Source organism: Colletotrichum jinshuiense, chromosome 4 (genome assembly GCF_051148585.1).
Source record: "Colletotrichum jinshuiense chromosome 4, complete sequence".
In the NCBI taxonomy this organism is placed as follows: Eukaryota; Fungi; Ascomycota; class Sordariomycetes; order Glomerellales; family Glomerellaceae; genus Colletotrichum; species Colletotrichum jinshuiense.
Window position 1 is genome coordinate 654,697 of NC_139311.1, and position 19,279 is coordinate 673,975.

Sequence of the window (19,279 nt, forward strand, 5' to 3'; positions counted from 1 at the left end):
GCCGGGTCGGTGGGTTTAGCCTCCCGCCAACTGCCGTTAGCAGATCATCCGATCTAGGGAGGCGCCGGGACCCCGCATTCCCGCCCACGCCGACCTCAGCTCTGCACGCAAACTGCAAAGTTCATTCATTGTCCGTAATGCCGTAAGCCATCGCCTTCTAGTAGATTGAGGATATTGTTTTTCTTGAGAAAAGGCTCACTTAACAGCTAGCCCTACGTTGTGCGCCGTCTCTCTTTCGCACATTGTATGACCTCAATGGCCAGGCTCTGGGCAAACATCTTAGCCTTCGCTACCGGCCAATGGAGTCTCATATCGCCCGATTGGAGGAGCATTATTCACCACTCGCCGGCTCATGAGCCCAGCTGGCATCGTTACGTTCGGGCCAGCGAGTCCAGGACCATATACCCCGTCCGAATTGTACCCGACCTCACCCGCGGCACCGTCACCAACCCTTCAGGTTTGATCACGGGCGAGGGCGGCCCGGCGATCCTCTCCCGCCCCCTTGAGTCGGATGAGATCCCCTCCGTCACAGTCGACTTTGGCCAAAACACCGTCGGCATTATTTCCATTTCCTTTGCTGGCTCGTCTACTTCTACCGGCGCTGATGAAGGGGCGGAGCAGCAGGACGGGGAGGGCGTAAGCCAAAGCCGGCCGGGTATACGCCTAGCCTTCTCCGAAACGCTACAGTTCTTGAGCAACGTGAGTGACTTTTCGCGCTCCTACAACGGCGATGCCATCACCCCTGGAAGCGACCAGATCGCAGTCCTGGGTGACCCCTACGTCTGGACCGCGAAGCACGGCTGCCTGCACCATGTCCAAGGGGGGAAAGGACAGGTCTGTGTGGACGGCCTCCATGGCTTCCGCTACCTGCGCATCTACCTCGATGCACTCCCCTCGGACGCGCCCTATACCTCCCCCAGCGGCCGCGTTGAAATCTCCGGGCTAAGTCTCTCGCTCTCAGCGTTTCACGGCACGCCCGACACCTTTAAAGGTTGGTTCGAGTGCAGCGATGAGGAGCTTACGGGTTGGTGGTTCGATGGCGTGTACACCAACGACCTCTGTATCGACATTTTCCGCGGGGCGGAAGACGCGGAGCCGAGGGGCGCTGGGAGTGAGACGCTCGAGGGCAAGGTCGTGCTCCACGACGCACCCAAGAGAGACCGGGACCCGTACGTCGGGGATCTGGCTGTCGCGGCGCTGACAGCATATCTTTCGCACGGCACACTCGCCTCTGAGGCGAGCGGGAACGTACTGGGGGATTTGGCGGCGCATCAAAGGGGCGATGGATGGATTCCGCCGGCGAGCATGTGAGTTTGGTGCCCTTGTTCCCCCCTTCGTGGACATATTTACCAGGCTGTTGGGTGGACGGCTGATGGCGTTTCAAGCATGAACTACACGCTCCCTCTGTTCGATTACCCCCTCTGGTGGGTCGTCTGCAGCCACGACTATGTTTGGTACACGGGCGACATAGAATATCTGGAGACGTACTACGCCAACCTCGTCGCCGTGCTGGACAATTGGTATCCGTCTGTCACGGACCCAGAAACCGGGCTCGTCACCAAGGGACTCGGCGGGACGGGCGGGTACGGCGACTATGCGTTCCTGCCGCGCCACGGACCGGTGACGTACTACAACGCCCTGTACGTGCTCGCGCTGCGGAGGGCGGCGGAGATGGCGGCCCAGCTATCGCGCGTTGAGGACGTGGAGAGGTGGGCGGGGCGGGCGGACGGGGTCGCCGCGGCCCTGGCCGTGAGGAACTTCGATGAGAGCGTGGGGGCGTTTTGGGATGGGACGAAGGAGGGGACGACCGATGACTTTGTGGGGGTACACGCGCAGGACGGGAACAGCATCGCCATCCTCTCGGACGTCGTGTCGAGGGACCAGGCGAGGGGGATACTAGCGTACTACGCCCGCGCCGCAGCTCAGCCATACGGGAACGCCTTCTACGACTCGGACGCCGTGGGGGAGGGGTTCAGCCAGCGGGTGTACGCATTCATATCCTACTTTGAGCTGGCGGCGAGGTTCAAGTCCGGGCTTGGAGAGAGCGCCGTCGAGGAGATAAAGAGGCTGTATGGGTGGATGTCGAGCAAGGACCCCGGGGTGACGTTCTGGGAGGGGATCGGGGAGGGCGGGAAGCCTTACGAGGACAGCTATACGAGCATGGCCCATGGATGGGCCACGGGTGTTGTTCCCATCATGGGTAACTATGTCCTCGGTGTCAGGCCTACGAGTCCCGGGTTCAGAACTTGGAGTGTTGTGCCCGAGACGGGCGGGCTTAGGTGGGCGAGGGGGGTGGTGCCGACGCCGAACGGCGAGATTGCGGTAGCGTGGGAGAACGAGGGTGAGCAAGGGTTTACGATTACCGTAAGCGCGGCGAAGGGGTCTATGGGGGTAGTTGGGGTTCCTGTGAAGGGGAGGGAGGCGGTTGTATTGGTTGATAGGAGGGTTGTCTATGACGGTCGTGAAGGGGTGAGGGCAAGGTTTGTGGAAGGGAAGGTCCTAGTTGACATCCAAGGAAAAGGGTGGGAGAAAAAGACAGTTGTTTCTGTTTTGAGAACTCCAGAAAGCTTGTAGTATATCTTTTTACGGTCTGAGTGCGCCTTTTGTTATTTGGCGCTGGTTGACAATCCCATCGTGGAGACCCAAATAAAAGGGGGGCAAAGGTCAAAAAACATACAACACCAGGTATTCGCTGGTCGTCACCGACCCAACTACTAATCCGGCCCTCACTGGCTTATCTATGGGAGAGCGGACGGGATCCCGAGTTCTCCAGTGGGTATGGTCGTATGTGATGGAAAGAGGATCGCAAGTTGTTTGTATACTGCTTCCCAGAGCCAGGTGCTGCAAGACGGCGGACCAGGATACTGCAATTTGTTTTTGTGTATAGAACAATATAAAGCCAGTGTATATCGTTGGCTTCGATATGCAATTTGTATTTCTGAGCCCGTATGGGGCATTGCTGGGATTCATTAGAGTTGACAGATGGCTAGATGCGGTGTGGCGATAGTTGGAACGAGAACCATGCATAGCTCACGCCGACCTCAAACTGTAATATCCCCTGCAACCACCCTTTTCTATAAAAAACGGTCGGCACCCTCGGCATTGTTATCTTTTGCGTTATTTGGCGTTTACTAATTTGCACCTCGGCACTGCTCAGTCGACCAGGTGTAAACCAAGTTGTGTTGTGTAAAGGGCTGTCCTGGTCTACCAACCACGCTTTAGCTGTGCCGACGTGAAATATGCATCCCTACTTTTCGTCTTGTGTCGGGAAATACAAAGATTAATCATGCTATATAACATGTCGTCATGCCTGTCCGACATGTATGAAACTTGTATGCCCCCAAGTAATGCATACTCAACAGAACAGCATTTCAAAAGCGGGGGTCTGCTGGTATGAACTTGCCAATTTTTATATATAAAGTAAGGTCAACCAATGGCTATTATTAGATGAAGAATAGGGTAGCTTACGTCTTCTTACATTGACTCATTAGCTCCTCTGTCATGTTAACCGTACCAACGCCAATTAGTACATGAACGTCGCTATAGGCGATGACTAAAACATGAGACTTTCACACCGATATTCCACATACATCACTCGTCCAAGATTCCCGGCCTGTAACAGGTATTAAGATCGCACAGTTGAAAGTTGCCTTTGAATTAATCGACCCATATGTCCTGATTCTTGACCTATTCAATCCGGTTCAAGGCGTGTCACGCAGCCCACAAAACACTCATGTTCGAGCCAGCTTGTGGAACTGGACTGCCAGGCAATGATAAAAAAACTCTCAGTCGGAGTCTACAAACCCTCGAAAGAGCTGCGTGTGAATCCCGATCGGAAATACTTCTCCAAACTTAACCCGGTATGTTGGGTATGTATTGCGAAGCTCAGCATGATGAGAATATATCCGATTTAAGAGCACGCTCCTCCGGGACTACAGTAAAGGGCTTTCCGACAAGAAGTTGAGCGTTCCAGCTAAACTACTTTGGCATTCTCATCTACGCCATCTTGCTGGGGGTTTAAATTTACAGCCCAAACAAACTGCGCCATAGGGGACACTGTTTTTATATCGAGTAATATGAATAGCAACCCTCCACATTACGCTTCTGGGACTCCGAACTTCTGGGGCTCTGAAGTCGAAGACTCGTATTTCTGCGAGCAACATATTTTTAGCTGCTTATATTGCATCAAAATCTGGACGCGGGTGGTAACTGTGGTGGAGAGAGGGCTAGCTGACTCGCTCTAAAAGAGACTGAGATGACCTCGATGTAGAATTATGGGCCATACGCAGATCATTCCTTGTCGAGGTAGGAAAGCACTGGCTTTTTTGTGACAGCAAGCTCCCAGGTCTGGGAGCGTACGGATAGAGCATTTCTACAAACATATACTCTAACAGTCAGAGAGTGGCCAGGTTACCTCTTCCACGGACGGGATTGGTGACTGTAACCAGACAAGCAAGGACTATCAAATTATTATATTTGGGAACATATTCAGCCACGGCTGCCGCTCGGTCGGAGACATTGCAGAGAGCATCCCGCGCCTGCCAGGGAGCTGTAGTGGAAGACGACCGGCTGATTTAGCAGCGCAGCCAAATAGAACAGGGAGATAACAAGACTTGTGGGTGGTGAGGTGAGATGCGTTCTTTTTAAGTCTGATGGATGAGATATTAAGGTAGTCAATAGGTCAGTAAAAGTCATGGAGTCGAACACCCACCGGCAGCACACATTCCGGGGTCTGAGGGGGTTTGATACTTTAGATATTATGGCGGCCGCTAGCCGAGTTGATTTTGTCGAACAAGGGTGCAGTCACACAAGACAGCGGCTGCTGGTGTCGTGGCCAAAGGGCATATTGCTTCGGGGGTTCAACATAATCGACAACTGACATAGATCGGCATTTCCAGCCGTCATTCATATCGCGGAACGTGGTGGGTTATGAGGTAAAGATTCTCATATTTTCGAGACGGCTCCAAAAGAGGCCGTGGAAAGGCGACATGCGTAGATCACGACGTCAAATGGCGAGGAGGTTCGAGTAACCTTATCGATCGATCCTTCGCGTCTCGCTCAGCTGCTCAACTTCCTCCAGTCAGAACCTACTGCCAGTGGTTCAGCGGACCCTCCCGCAGCCACAAGAAGGCTAGAACCCCACAGCCTCAACTGACCATCTGAACCCGAGACGAAGGCTAATTGGGTGATTTGTAGCTGCTAGTCATCATTGGCTCTCCTGTCCCGAAACGCTACCCATCATTTGCGACGACCTCGTGTCGCTGCGCCCCAGCCACACCTGCACTCAGCCACGCTACGTCACCTCACTTTCAACAGCTCTTGGCATACTACACCACAGCCAAGCGACCTCCCTCCGACCAAGGTTTGAGACCCTGTGCCACTGCAATCAAGAAAGCAGAGCAAGGTGTATGGTGGTCTGCTGCTTGCTGCTTCCCGTTGGCTCCCTCGTCACCGCTCTGCACTAGGGGAAGCCACAGGTATATATTTCACATCCCCCCTTCTTGGCCTGCCCAGTCTTTTTGCACGAGATATCAAGCCAAGTTTACACAGCGAACACAAGCTTTTTACCTACGAACTACTGCCAACGCAAGTCCCAAGGTATGTACTGCCCCTCTTCCATGCCAGCGCTATGACTTTTATATGTGTTGAATCTCCTTGGGACCTCAAGCTGACAGCCTCCTAGCAAACCCAAACTTAAAATAATCCTTCCTCTCGACACCAAATAGCCAACATGCCCTTCTTCTACTCAAAGCCCATCGGAGGTCGCAACTTTGGCACCAGCGTCCACGCAGACCGTCACGGCGTCCGCCGTGGTCCCTGGCGCTTCCGCATCGGTCGTTTCCACTGCTTCAGATAGGGACGACGTCCCCACGGTCTGAAGGTGACGCTACGATGATGAAATAAACGAATAAAACCCCCTTGTGGAGGCGGCAAAGGCTTGCTGCAAAGGGGACAAAATCCACCTCTTTCGATTCTCTTTAAAAACGAGGCAAATGAACCCAACGCAACAACTTTTATGAGCCCATGGACACTGGAGTTTTTCTGTTACCTTTATTTCTTCAATGTTAAATTTTTCTGTTCTCGTGCGGTTCGAAACGGGAAAGCGAGCGTTTCCTGTTTTTCTGTCCTTATTGGGTCCTCTGTGCTACGGCCACGGGGTCAGGCATGATGCTGCTGGGAGGGATAATGGACCGACCACCTAGATAATTCAAATATTGTCCAAACTGCTTCAAGGTCCTCCTGATGTGTTACTGATGTTAACATACGTGAACTACCATCATTGGTCAGAGTGATATCTGTTGTGCGGCCATCACTACTGTTGTACAAGATTGCAAGTCCTGACAAAACGTTTTGACATGTTGGCATTGACCGCGGTCGGAGATCTCTATCACATTACCAACTGTAACCGCCAGACACTGCAGATACACACAATGGGACCGGTTCACAACTTTATGTTATACTGATACCCCGCGTTGAAGGATGGTTGACGAACGGCTGCGAGACTGGGGCAATGCCGGCAAAACCAGTATAGTCGAATCCGTCCGCCACCGTCATGATCGACTTCCATCTTCCAGCCTCCCTGGTTGTGTTCAGCTGTGGAACATAGCGATGTGGGTCGGGCTTTGGAGATATCCGTGACGAGAATCCAGAAGTGTAGCGGGCTGGCATCGAGTCTTTCACAGGCCTACTTGTTGGCTTTGCTTAGAAGAAGAAAAAAGGAATAGAAACTAGTGACGACATAGCATCGGGTAGACAATAGAGCATGGCGAGCTTTAAAATATCGGCAGTGTATTTACAGCTCTTCCGAGTAGCACAAGAAACGCAAGGCGACGTCTTGTTTAGCAGGGAATCTATCGGGAGGCAACGACTCTCGTATACTTGTCCAACGGCATTGACAATCGGCCTTCGCAGCGGGTCCCACGTCCCTCCCATCTTCGTCGGACGTCGACACCAAGTCTGAGTAGACGACATAAGCCTTTTGACACTATCCGAGCTTGCACATGGGAAGATAGTCCAAAGAGTTTGAGGCCAAGGGGGTTGATGACATTATCGAATTGCCGAGCATAAGGATTCTGTTTTCCCTGCCAACCCAACGCCTAATTGTCAATCGACGTTGTGTAGTGAAACACGCCTGAAGAACATCAAGTCGTTGAATTTGCTGCGTTTTTTTATTTCCTAGCACAACGGTACGAGCCATGCCAAGCCGCAGCCCTGAATCATCGCAGAAACCGTTTCCGATGCATTCCCGTCCCTGGATATGAGAGCAACGCAAGTAACCGGCGAAACCAACCCCCACGCCCCAAATAGCTCCGCACCAACTTTTTATACCTCCGTGGTGACCTTGGCCTTGGGGTTCGTGACCTTGACGCCCAGCTGCTTCGCGCGGGCAATGATGTCGATGCGCTTTCTCGAGGAGACGTTGTGGGCGATCCTATGAGTGTGTTAGCTTCCCTGTATCCGATTATACTTCGCTCATCATCGCTGAGCGAGTGGCGGGAAAGATGTGGGTGTACGCACTCGGCAGCGTAGGTGCGGTTGTGCATCAGCAGGAGGTTGACATCGTTGATGTTGCTGACGAGGAAGGCCTTGTGGCCGGAGGGCATCATGTACTTGGTCTTCTTGTTGGAACCGAAGCCAATCTGAATTGCAAAATCTCTGGTCAGCACTTGTCACCTTATATCCCCTCATTCCCACAGGGTGTGCCAGCAAATTCCTCCTCTTGACAATATTCGACCCGAAAGGAAGGTGTTCCACGTACCGAGGGCATCTGAGTGTTACCCCTGAAGCGACGGCGAACACGGTTGTCGATACCCTTGGGCTTGCGCCATGATCGATCAACGCGCATAAAGCGGTCGCTCTGGTGGCGGTTGAAGAGCTTCGTGCCTGTTCAAAATCACATCCGTCAATCCTGTCGTCCATTCCAAATTCGCCCGGGGTTTATCGTCGTGGTTGTCGGTGCGCGGGGTCGTGGGGGGCAGTTCTTGGGAGAAAACATACGCTTCTTCACGATAGGAACGTGCTTCTTTGCGGCGACCATCTTTACGGGGGAAAATTGTCAGTATCAAAATAATGACGATAACAAATCGATTGTGACGGGAGGAGCGATTGATTCTCACCTTGACGGCTGTTCCTGGCTATTGGTTAGTCGGGGCGGGTGTTCGTCGTCGAAATCGGCTTCAGGCGTAAATTTTTGGGACACACCAAGATTCGGAAGTCGCAGACAGGGCTTTCAAAATTAGGGCTCGACTTTTTCGCAGTCACGTGTGGGGATGTGGCAGGCGAGAAAGCATCGATCCACTGGGGAGCGCCTGCAGGAAGGGCCCTCCGGTACCCTCCCAGACAGCCAATAAAATGGGCCATACATGACCCACCCAAATATCATGCCGGCTCACCTTCGCCTCATTATTCTCACAAGGGTCAAACCCATCTCATCGTGAGCATCAAAACCAGCAAAAAGAAATTTCCCATACCGAGACTCGAACTCGGGGCTCTCCGGTATGCATTGAAGAATGAAAGCGGAGTATGCTAACCTCTACACCATATGGGATATAATACTGGATTTATTTCAGTGGCGGATGCAGGAACCAAGTTGGTCATAGATGTTTATCCATCGGTATGCGGTTTGCGGTATGAAATTGCGTGAAGCAATATCTCTCGGGCTGTTTTGATGAGTCACCAGGGTCTGCTTTAATGGCATAATATGGAGAAGTGACATGGCATCCGTGAACCATCGGTTGCCTTTCATTCATGAGGGGGATGATGCCCAAGCTAACAAGCAAAACTCCTCTCCAATCCCTATCTATGCTCGCCCTACACCGTCCGGGTTATCATGACTGTCATGAGGTTCAGGGCGTGAAGCCCGGGGCTCTGTCCTCTAGAATCTCTATCCGTCTCAACGCCTCCTACTGAGGCTGACACTGAGGCTGGCCGTCCTCCTCATCCTCATCCTCCCATTCACCAGCGAATCGCGGGTCGCCCGAGTTGGCACCCATCTGTAAAGATGTGTTAGCGACGGTTTCCAGCATCATTAGAGAGCTTGTAAAAGACTTACCGAGTCTAAGCTGTCCACCTCTTCATACTCAACATCATCGACCTCGTCCGCCTGGATAACGGCAGGCGGGGGCGGGAGAAGCTTGTTCAAAGCATCGTAATCCTTGTCGTCCTTCAACCAGCCATCCTCAGGGAACTCGACATTGACAATCAAGTACAAGTCACCCTTGGATTCGCCGCGCTTGTGAGGCATACCTTCTCCAGGAACCTTCAAAATGTCGCCAGGGCGGAGGATCTTGCCGCGGGGTCTGTCGATGTGAATGCCGCGCCCGTCCAGGTGCGTCAAGACAGTCCGGGAGAAGCCACCGAGAGCCTCAGCCAGAGTGACCGTCAACTCAGCAGACAGATCGTCGCCAATGCGGGTGAAGTCGTCGTGGGGCTCCTCGGCCAAATGGAAGACAATATCTCCAGGGGTCTGGTCGGGCAACTGGTCCGCCTCTCCCTCCAACACGATCCTCTCGCCGTTCTGAGAGCCTCTAGGAATGTAGATCTCAAGCACCTTGGTCTCGGATGTCGTGCGCTTGCCCTTGCACTTCTTGCAGCGGTCCTTCTCCTTGTAGAAGTTGCCGGACCCCTCGCAGCGATCGCAAATGACAGTCTCCTTGCGCACCAGGCCGGGGCCGACCTGGCGGTAAGCCTCTGCCATGCCGGCGCCCTTGCACTTCTCGCACTGCTGGGGCTTGACGTTGGCCTTGGCGCCGGATCCCTTGCAGGTGCCGCAGACAACCTGCTTGTTCGCGGAGAACTTGACAGTCTTGCCCTTGTACAGCTCCTCAAGAGTAACCTTGTAGGGCTGGTCTTCGTCGGGGCCGCGGCGAGGTCTTCTCGGGCCGCCAGGGCCTCCGGGACCTCCAGGACCTCCCATACCAAAGCCGAACATTTGTGACAGGATATCGTTCAAGTCGACCTCGACGCCGCCCGCGCCGGGGCCGCCCCGCGAGGGGTCGAAGGCGGCCATGCCATGGGTATCGTAGAGGTGGCGCTTCTCTTCATCGCGAAGGATTTCGTAGGCCTGGCTGACAGCCTTGAACTTCGCTTCGGATTCTTCTCTGCGTTCTTCGGGAACTTTGTCGGGGTGGTGCAGAAGGGCAGCCTGCAGAGGGAACGAGTCAGCACATCGCAATACGTCAGGCGGTGTTATTGGTGCGACAAAAGGGATGGTCACGAACCTTTCGGTATGCCTTCTTGATCTGGTCCTGGGAAGCATCCTTATCAATTTCAAGTAGCTCTGAAGATGCGTCAGATATGATCCACTGCCAAAAAGTACCCCTCAGTCTCCATAAGCAGAGTCTTACCGTAAAGATCGATCTCTTCCTCCCCTGACAAGTCAGGACCGGCACTCGGTCCACCACTATCCATGATGGAAGATTTTGAAGGGTACTCGGGTAAAAGTTTCACTCGAGATGCAGCCTTCAGAAAGTGCTTTGGAGATGTGAAAATAGGGTGTGGAGTCGACCTGAAAATATTTGTCTGGAGTACGGTGTACCTACCGTAGCAGGCTTTGTTTGGCGGGGTATATCCAGTGCCTTACGGGGCGTGCGGCCCCTACACGGCCTGTTCTCAGAGTGCGCGGCAGATCTCAGGTAAGCTACCCCGTACCGACGTACCTATCCGCCTGGACCTGTTCATCAGCAGAAGGCGGTGTCTAGGGTATCTAAACATGTCCCAGCCACCGTCTTCCATTTCGGATTGCGATATCCGTAGTTGGGCTCCCTTTGCATGCTTAATTGGTTTCATTTGGTAGCCAATGGAACTTACGGACTTCTACGTTTCGTCAGTGTCCCTCGACATAACCAGAACAACATCAGCGCAAACGACTTGAGTTGCACGTCCACCCGGACTTCCGTTCAAGGGTGTATGCGGGCTGCATCATCCGACTGCACAGGCAAATCGAGGTAGGTCTCTTGCAATCCGAGGCTGCCGAGAAAAGGCCGCAATGGACGGGAATCGTCAACAGTCTCGTACCGGTATACACCATGCCTTGGGTTGAACTGCACCGAACCAAGGTAGTTAGAGTTGGAATCTTGGTAAGCAAATCATCACTATTTAACTCAGATCCGACTAGTGTCGTCCGAAAACTCTGTGGGAGCTCAACTACTGGAGGCCTGATTCCATGGAGGTATTGGGGTTTCCCCGGTTTACTTCTTAGACGTCGATGTAGGTCGGCCGGCTTAGTGGGACGCTTCTCAACAACCTTGCTCCCATTCGTGAGTGTAACGTTCAACAGAGTGGTTGACCTTTGCCCATGGCCATGCCCCTTGTTGGACAGGAGGTTCGGTTACCCCCCTGTCCAACACCGCACTAACTGCAGCAAGCGTGAAGCGCCAACAGACCCGGCGTCTGATTCAATCAGGGCCTCGCTTTGTGCATATCGCATGCGCCACATGTGGCTGGAGCTCATCGTCAAATTTCACCAGAATCAGTCCATTCATCAACACTGATGACACTTTCGTGACCCTATACAGTATCATTTTAATGTCTTCGACATGTCAACAATAGCTCTGAGATCCCAGGGCAGGTCCCTTTTCAAGTGCTCATTCTATGCGTGTCATCAGTGCCGCGCAGGCTCCTTGAGATGGCACTCATCCGCCAAGGGCGGCTTCCAGGCCTTGAGGAAGAAGCTGCCGCCCCTAACCGACAGGAAGCTCCACGAACTGCCCGACAAGCCGGCCAGGACACGCTTCGCCCCCTCGCCAACAGGATATCTTCATCTGGGCTCTTTGCGAACTGCTCTATTTAATTGGCTTATTGCCCGAGCCACCGGTGGTCAGTTCATCATTCGGGTTGAGGATACAGATCGGGTGAGTTGTGGCCGTCCACCAAGGTGAAGGATGGCACACTGACAATCTCTTCCAGACTCGTATCGTTGATGACGCTGTGCAGCGTCTGCTAGCAGACCTCAAATGGGCAGAGCTTAACTGGGACGAAGGCCCCGACGTTGGCGGCCCCTACGGACCTTACGAACAAGTAACTCCACCCCTTTCTCACCGTCAGACGCCCTTCTAATCTCTTGTACCAGTCAAAACGCCTGGAATACTACAATAAGTACATCGCCCAGCTCTTAGAAAGCGGCAAGGCCTACCGCTGTTTCTGCTCGGCACACGACCTCGAGCGGCATAAGCAGCAGTCCCTCGACGATGGTGGCAACGCGCATTACCCTGGGACATGCCGCAGCGTCCCACCAGACCAAGCCGAACGGCGTGCGGCAAACGGCGAGACACACGTAGTGCGCTTCCGCAGCGAGGGTCGCCCTTCCTTTGTTGACAAGGTCTACGGCAATTACCAAAAGAACGAGGACGAGGATGACTTCATTCTCATCAAGAGTGATGGCTACCCGACCTACCACTTCGCTAACGTGGTCGACGATCATCTCATGGAGATTACGCACGTCATTCGCGGCGCCGTAAGTTGGAACCTCCCTACACCCCCTTTGTTTGTTCTCCAAAGGATCTCATGTGAAACTTACATTGTTAACAGGAATGGCTCATCTCGACCCCAAAGCACATCGCCCTCTATGACGCCTTCAAGTGGGAGCCTCCGACTTTCGCCCACGCCGGCCTCCTCTGCGCTCAGAACGGCGAAAAGCTGAGCAAGCGCAACCACGATATTGATATTTCCTCATATCGCGACAAGGGTATCCTCCCCTCCGCCCTTAACAACTGGCTTGCCCTCTTAGGCTGGAGCATGAATGAGAAGGATCTTGCCAAGGCGGGCGAGGTCTTCTACACCACCAACGAGCTGGCCGAAAAGGTATGAACACATTTCCCTCCATCGCTGCCTCTGCTTTGTCTTGAGTTAGGCAGCTCAAATCCTGCAAACGAACATGCCACTCACTCTACGAACAGTTCTCCCTCAGATTCACAAAGGGCAACATCAAGACCAACCCAGACAAACTAGCCGTCTTCCAGCGTAAACACCTCACGCACCGCCTCCGCGAAGAGGAACCCGACGAAGATGTTCTCAGACAAGCCCTCCTCCCACCAACCACCAAACTTCTCACTCAGATTTCATCCCTCCTCTCCCCCGACACCTCGTCCGCCACCGCCACTACCGTAGGCGAGATCATCACCTCTCCAACCAACCCAAAACACTTCTTCTCGACCGCAGACTTCACCGCCCTAACACCCTCCCTCTCATCCCCCACCACCGCACCCGCCCACCTTTTGGACATCTACCGCACTCTCGCCGCCGACTCCCCCATCGATCCCACAGACCTGATTCACGAACATCCCTCCATGTTCCTGCAGCCCAGCCCCCTGGCCTACTCCCGCGCCCTCTCGAACCTCTCCCTCCCCGACACCATCATCCCTCCGTTCGCCCTTCTCCAAGACCTCCATGCCTCCTTCAAAGCCGTCCACTCGGACGACTGGAACCAGCCAACCCTTCAGTCCGTAATCAACGACTTCGCCTCCCGCCACGCCTCCTCCATCGACCCGGACAAGCCCGCCAAGCCCATCAACAAGGCCGCGTACGCGCTGCTGAGGCTCGTGCTCACGGGCGACCACAACCGCGGCGCTAAGCCTGCGAAGCTGCAGCTCGCGCTCCTGGGCCGCGGGGAAACACTGCGGAGGTTCGAGCTGTGCGCCGAGCAGTAAATTAGAAAGAAAAGGGACGAGAGGGACTTGCGACCGACCGTGCGGCATGCAGTAGGTTTCCCCCTCCCTACTCAGTTTGGACCGAGTTGAAGTCCAGGGGGAAAGGTCCATTGTACGATTCTGTATGTATAGATAGAGGGCGGGGACGGACATGGGAAAAAACTTATTGCACATAAATATTACCTCTCTCTGACCAAGATGCCGAGCAGAGCGACCATGGCCCGGTTACTCGTACTCATTGGATTTGATGGCGGGGCATCCATCCCAATACGTAGAGTAGAACACATGGCCTTGCATAGTCCAACCTGACTTGGCAATCACATACTAAGCACCACGAGCCGACGTCACAATTTGATGAGTGCCACCACAGCACATAGATGTTTCCACGTAAAACCCTCAGTCTTTCAATTTGAAACCACACTTCTCTACCTCGCACAACCCGTGGGCGGTCTTGAACCTGCCTGCCCTGCCCGTTCTTGCCTCGTCGACTCCCCATAGCCTCACAGAAGCCTCTGGGAGCACACATACACACACACACACAAGTAAAGGAGGGGAGAGGAGTATTAATGTGGACGGATGCAGGTAGATAGATGCATTATAATTGTTGGGCGGGCCTCGAAAAAGAGCTCGTAGCTGGTAAGGTTCCGAACAAGAAGAAACATTGGGGGCAGAGGGGGACAGGAGATTATATCGGACAAGGAGAGATGGTAAAAGGTGGGTAGGGAGGACAGAATTATCGCCGGCCTAGTCGCCTCCAGTTGATCCGTTCTAAACAATGCAACGCTAATGATCATATCGTTCGCGGCCGTTGGGGTGTGCCATCGAGCCAGCTCTGTTTGGCTCTCTCTCTCTCTTGGATTTCCTCCTCTTTCGCTTCTCTTCCACTTCCGTTTTGTACGCCCCATCTACAACCAATCCCTCTCCAGAAAAATGCAGTAAAGCCCAATAAAAATGAGGTGCCGAGTGAAGAAGGAAAGGCTGCAAAGCTCAGGGCAAGCAGGTTGTTGGTCATTACGTCGTCATATGGCTTGGTTGGGGTATATGTCTTCTAAATCTCCTGAACCCAGATCTGTAAGGCGAGTTAGTTGTGTGTTCGGATTGCAAAGTGTGGCACGATGACAAAACATACCTCCATCTTGGCGATATCCTGCCTTGCCTTCCTTGCTTGGCTCTTCGCGCTCATGATGGCCATGTCCAAATCATCTTGGTCGCCCATGGTGATCATGTCACCATTTGGCACGTCCTCATCGCGGATCTTGATCTTGAATCTCCTTCGAAGACCAAACTTTTCACGAATCCGTTCGATAAAGTCGGGGAACTCGACTGCCGCGCCGACCATGATGTATCGAACATCCTCGGAGTGGACCTTGACTCGGATCTTCCGGATCTCAGGTCTTCTTGATCCGCCGCGAGAGGACATGGAGTTTGTGCCGGGACGTCTGTTAGACACCATCTCAAAATCGCCTTCGTCGAAGGAGCCGTAATCAGAACCATCCTCTTCGTCCTCCATGTACCGTTGGGGTACACGGCGGGACGTCTGTCTGCTGGCTCTCGTGCTGCCGCCGCCGCCACCACCGCCCTGGTACATGTCGTACAATTCGTCAGGGTAGGCATCTTCCGCCTCCTCATCAACCGGGCGGCCGCGCGACTGGAGGTCACGTCTCGAGTATCCTCTGCTAGGCGTAGCTGACCGAGACTCGGATCTCATGGGTGGAGGTCCCCTTCGGTCATTTGGGCTGCTAGTCTTCTGGTATCGCTCATTCGGTCTAGAGTTCTCGATGTTGAGCTTTGCAAGCATGGGCTTCGGTCCGTTGCGAACGGACTGCCCACGGCTCACAGCGCCACCATTGTTGGCCTCCACCTGGTCAGGCGGAGGTGTCGGAGGGAAAACGCCACCATTGGGCGGCTCGGACTGTTGTCTTCTTGACGCCAAACCAGGCTTGACCAGGTTGGTGGCAGCAAAGGAGATGTTGTCAGTAGGTCTGTCGTCCTTGACGTCGTTCTTGCCGGCCTGTGAACCAAGATGGCTCTGATTAGCGCACTGGTTCTCATGAAACCGGATTGGAGTGGGAGGAGAATCTGCCTACATTCTTGATCTCGGAACCGGCGAAGCCTGTGAAGGCATTCGCGCGATCGGAGGCGGCAACCAGCCTGGCCTTTCCGAGATAGTCCTTTGTCTTGAGGTTGCGAACCTTTGCTTCGTTGGGTCGGTATACGACGCCGACGGGAATGGAGAAAACGGTGTATCCCTGGTACAACTGTTAGGTATGTGAGGGATGAATAGATCCGGCGTTCTTACCTCTGCTTCTTCCCGGATCGCCTCGTCGATAACGTTGTGGTCCTCAACCACCTTCTCCTTGACGGCGTATGTCAGATCCTGCAGACCGGCATCCTTCTGTTGCAGGTAGATGTAGCAGAGACCTCGATTGAAGAGAACCTCGCAAGAGTAGAGCTTGAAGAGAAGACCCAATTGGGCATAGTCGATCATGGTGTTGCCTCGCAGATAGAGAAGAGTGTCGTTGAAGTTGGCCAACGCCTCCTCAAAATCGCCGAGGAGGAAGTTGGAGACGCCTTGCTGGAAATAGGCGACAGCCAAATATTGGTCAAGTCTGATGGCTCGTTGGTAACATTCGACCTGGTCCCGGGTCAGTAAAGAGTCCTCGGAGTTAACGTTCGGGTGTCGCATACAGCCTTCTCGTGTTCTCCTAATGTGGCGTGAATAACACCCATGTTGAAGAGAATTTTTGACGTGTCGGAGATCTTGTCGAAGTCCTTGAGAGCCTCATCGAACTCATTGTTGTCGTAACGGCCCAGGGCCGACACCCACGTTTCTATTTCCTGTAGTGGACAGTGATGGTCAGCGGATTGCCCCCAGCATGATTGATGCCTTGCCATGTCGGGTTCTCCGATCCTGCAGGATTAACCCTCCGCAAAGCACGCACCTGTTTCAATGACATCTTGTCACCAGACCGGAGTTATCGAGAGCGAAAACGCAGAATCCGAATTGCGAAAAGTTGCGTAGGCAGGCCGTCGCTGCTGCGGCCGAAACAGCTATAGATGTTCGCAAAGAGGGTATCGTGGGGAACTGCGGACGACGACTGCAAGAAAGAAAGCCAAAAAAGCGATCCAAACCTGAACAGCAACAACAAAGTGCGCCGCGGGCGGCTAGGGAGGGACCCCCAGGGCTTATTTAGGAAAAAATGGCTGGCGGTCTGCCGACCGTGCGGTGCTCGGCGCCACTGAAATGACGGTTGGAGTCCTACCCCCGCTTCCACGCTTGTAAATGGGTGCACTTCGGACCTGAGCGACGAGCTGGAGATCTTGGCGCGTGGCGGGTATACCAGGGATCGATACCTGGCCCCGTTTCTTCGTTGACGGGTGCCGAAAGCTTCTGCAAGTAAAGCCGACGTGATGGCAGGTGAGCGAAAAGAGGGTTTACCAGCGTTGCGATAAACAGAAGCTGCCTGTTTTTAAAGTTGCCCTCTTTGTTCCTGTCCAGCAGAAGTAGATGCCAAAAGGAGAACGGCGTTTCGGGTTTGTACACGTTGTGCGTCGAGAAACGGATTAAGTTGTCGGGGAGGATGGGATGGCCCTTATGGGGGTATGTGCGTGGTGTGGTTGATGGTGGTCGCCTGAGATGGTGCAGGTGGGTGGATGGACAGGCAGGAAATATGTATGTAAGTCGGACAAGGCGCCAAAAGGGGGGTCCGAAGCCAGTCCGTCCTTTATCCAAGTTTGGACTTTTTGTGTCCTAATCTGAGGCCAAGACCAGGAATCCGTGCTTTTGCCTGGCCGCGTATGACGAGGACGCAAAGATGAGCAGATGGCCAGAACAGAGCAGCTCTGCGTCGTTCGGTGCGGCACCTCTCTCTCAGCTTGAATCGTGCGTTAATTAGAGTCGAACCTCGGGCGGTCGTTCGACTAAGATGGCTTTGCGGGTCAGAAAGGACAGGTTCGTCGTCGGTTGTCTTCGCTTGCCAGATTCCGACTTGGGAGCAGAGGTGAGAGGCAAGTGTGACGTGAAGGGAAAAGTGATGGAATGGCCAGGCTTGCAGCTGGGCTTGAGGAAAAGAAAGAGAATGAATGGATGGAGGACGGAAAGCCAGCGCCTACGGAAAGGAGGGTAGAGAAAATAGAGTCGAGTCGGTGCAGCGAGGGACCAGAGGGGGACTTGACTGGTCGGGTTGTGGGCCGTGAGACTGGGTGTATATCATGCAAGGTGCGCAACAGTGATTGATATTCCAACTGGATTGTCAGTCAGGAAACGCTCAGGGTGCCTGAGCTCTGGTGCTCGTCCAGTTGCGAGTTGCAGGGGCATCCAAGGGGGGGAGGTTTCTTGCTATCGACACTTGAAGGGGGTGCTTGGAGCAAGTAGCTCGGAACGAGTGGCTTGGGCAGTGCGGTGGGTGAAGGGGGGTGTGTGTGTTGCAAAGAGCGCCGGGTGTCTCTGGCTCGACTTTCGCACGCCCTCTTGTTTGTAAGAATACGAATTGTGCTTCCTGCTTTCCCCAGCGCAACATCCATCCTCCTCGGCGACGATGGGCAAAGAGAGGTGAGGTAGGGCAGCAAGTCGGGAGAGACAAGTCGGCGCTAGAGAGCATCTTGGTCTATCGGTTTCCCCCCAGAATGCCGTCCCAGCACGCTATAAGCAACCGCGTAGATCCTTCTTTGGCATTTGACAAGGTCTATCGCCCGGCGAGGGAAACAAACTCTTCTAAATTGAGGCACAGAATCAAGTGGTTTCCATCGAAATCGAACCACTTTGCACATCTCGTCGCCAGATGCTGGTTGTGAATGGGTTGTGGATGTGCTCGACATCGAACGTTGGGATCCCCTCGGGCCCTCGGTGCATCGCCTTGGGAGTGCCACCCTGGTTAGTCTGGGCACCCCATCCGACGTCCGTCCCGGGGGTGTGTGAGAGTGCCTGGGCACTGAGTGATTGACCAAGAGGAAGTCGGAGTCCATGTCAGGGCGGGGCGGGTCAGATCGCACATCTTGCCATCTTGCGGTGGCCGACTAGGGGCGTGGCTGTTCCGTTCTCCCTCTCCTCCAGGGACGGACGCTGGGTGCCGCTCCTGTCCTGTGCCGTTGTGTGCCTCCCAGCTGGGTACTACGCAGCAGTCCCTTAAAGGCAATGCACTATTGTCGGATGTCGCAAGCATCTTGCAACCACTGCGAATCAATGCCTGTCGGTTCCCATGCACGAAGCGTTCCAGCGACTGCGAGGCGTGCCTGATTGGCCCCCAGGAACACGGATCTTTGGGCCACTAGCTCCCAGGGCCAAGGGCGCGTATGAGAGGCACTAACGCCACCTTGATCACACTGCTGACATTGCTCCTTTGGTGACCTGGCACTTGGAACCCGCAGCTCGCAGCTGTACCATGTATCACGCCTCGTGGCTGGCATATGGAGATGCTGCAAATGTGATGGTGACTGCAGGCCATCCGATCTCGCCAGTCGTCGGGGGTTTTCCCTTTCCTTTTCGTTCCCAGGGATGAGGATTGAGAAGTGGGCAGGTGTAAGTGATTGCAGGCCGCCATACTGAATACGGACCGCCAAACCAGCCCGTTGGAGCTGGTAAATGACGTTGAGCAGTCTAAAATAGCATCTACCGAGAGTGCCGCATTTGCAGC

At 54.1% G+C, this 19,279-nt stretch overlaps 5 protein-coding genes across 5 annotated transcripts; 2 read left to right on the plus strand and 3 right to left on the minus strand.

Annotated features, from left to right (window-relative positions):
* Nucleotides 1-246: 246 nt before the first annotated feature.
* On the plus strand, nucleotides 247-2,574 carry EsH8_IV_000164 (uncharacterized protein; the record flags this gene model as incomplete). The annotated part of the gene is made up of 2 exons (XM_083265054.1): nucleotides 247-1,307; nucleotides 1,386-2,574. 2 exons carry the CDS (start codon nucleotides 247-249, stop codon nucleotides 2,572-2,574), a joined length of 2,250 nt encoding a protein of 749 aa, XP_083123949.1.
* Nucleotides 2,575-7,323: 4,749 nt separating this feature from the next.
* On the minus strand, nucleotides 7,324-8,038 carry EsH8_IV_000165 (60S ribosomal protein eL32; the record flags this gene model as incomplete). The annotated part of the gene is made up of 4 exons (XM_083265055.1): nucleotides 7,324-7,432; nucleotides 7,519-7,640; nucleotides 7,760-7,884; nucleotides 7,999-8,038. 4 exons carry the CDS (start codon nucleotides 8,036-8,038, stop codon nucleotides 7,324-7,326), a joined length of 396 nt encoding a protein of 131 aa, XP_083123950.1.
* An 865-nt stretch (nucleotides 8,039-8,903) lies between these two features.
* Nucleotides 8,904-10,410, minus strand: EsH8_IV_000166 (uncharacterized protein; the record flags this gene model as incomplete). Its single annotated transcript, XM_083265056.1, has 4 exons — nucleotides 8,904-8,993; nucleotides 9,053-10,144; nucleotides 10,221-10,279; nucleotides 10,347-10,410. 4 exons carry the CDS (start codon nucleotides 10,408-10,410, stop codon nucleotides 8,904-8,906), a joined length of 1,305 nt encoding a protein of 434 aa, XP_083123951.1.
* Nucleotides 10,411-11,537: 1,127 nt separating this feature from the next.
* Nucleotides 11,538-13,646, plus strand: EsH8_IV_000167 (glutamate--tRNA ligase MSE1; the record flags this gene model as incomplete). The annotated part of the gene is made up of 5 exons (XM_083265057.1): nucleotides 11,538-11,852; nucleotides 11,908-12,018; nucleotides 12,071-12,454; nucleotides 12,529-12,801; nucleotides 12,897-13,646. 5 exons carry the CDS (start codon nucleotides 11,538-11,540, stop codon nucleotides 13,644-13,646), a joined length of 1,833 nt encoding a protein of 610 aa, XP_083123952.1.
* A 1,048-nt stretch (nucleotides 13,647-14,694) lies between these two features.
* Nucleotides 14,695-16,603, minus strand: EsH8_IV_000168 (uncharacterized protein; the record flags this gene model as incomplete). The annotated part of the gene is made up of 6 exons (XM_083265058.1): nucleotides 14,695-14,715; nucleotides 14,776-15,657; nucleotides 15,734-15,895; nucleotides 15,946-16,281; nucleotides 16,335-16,484; nucleotides 16,589-16,603. The coding sequence occupies 6 exons, from the start codon at nucleotides 16,601-16,603 to the stop codon at nucleotides 14,695-14,697; spliced, it is 1,566 nt and encodes a 521-aa protein (XP_083123953.1).
* Nucleotides 16,604-19,279: the final 2,676 nt, after the last annotated feature.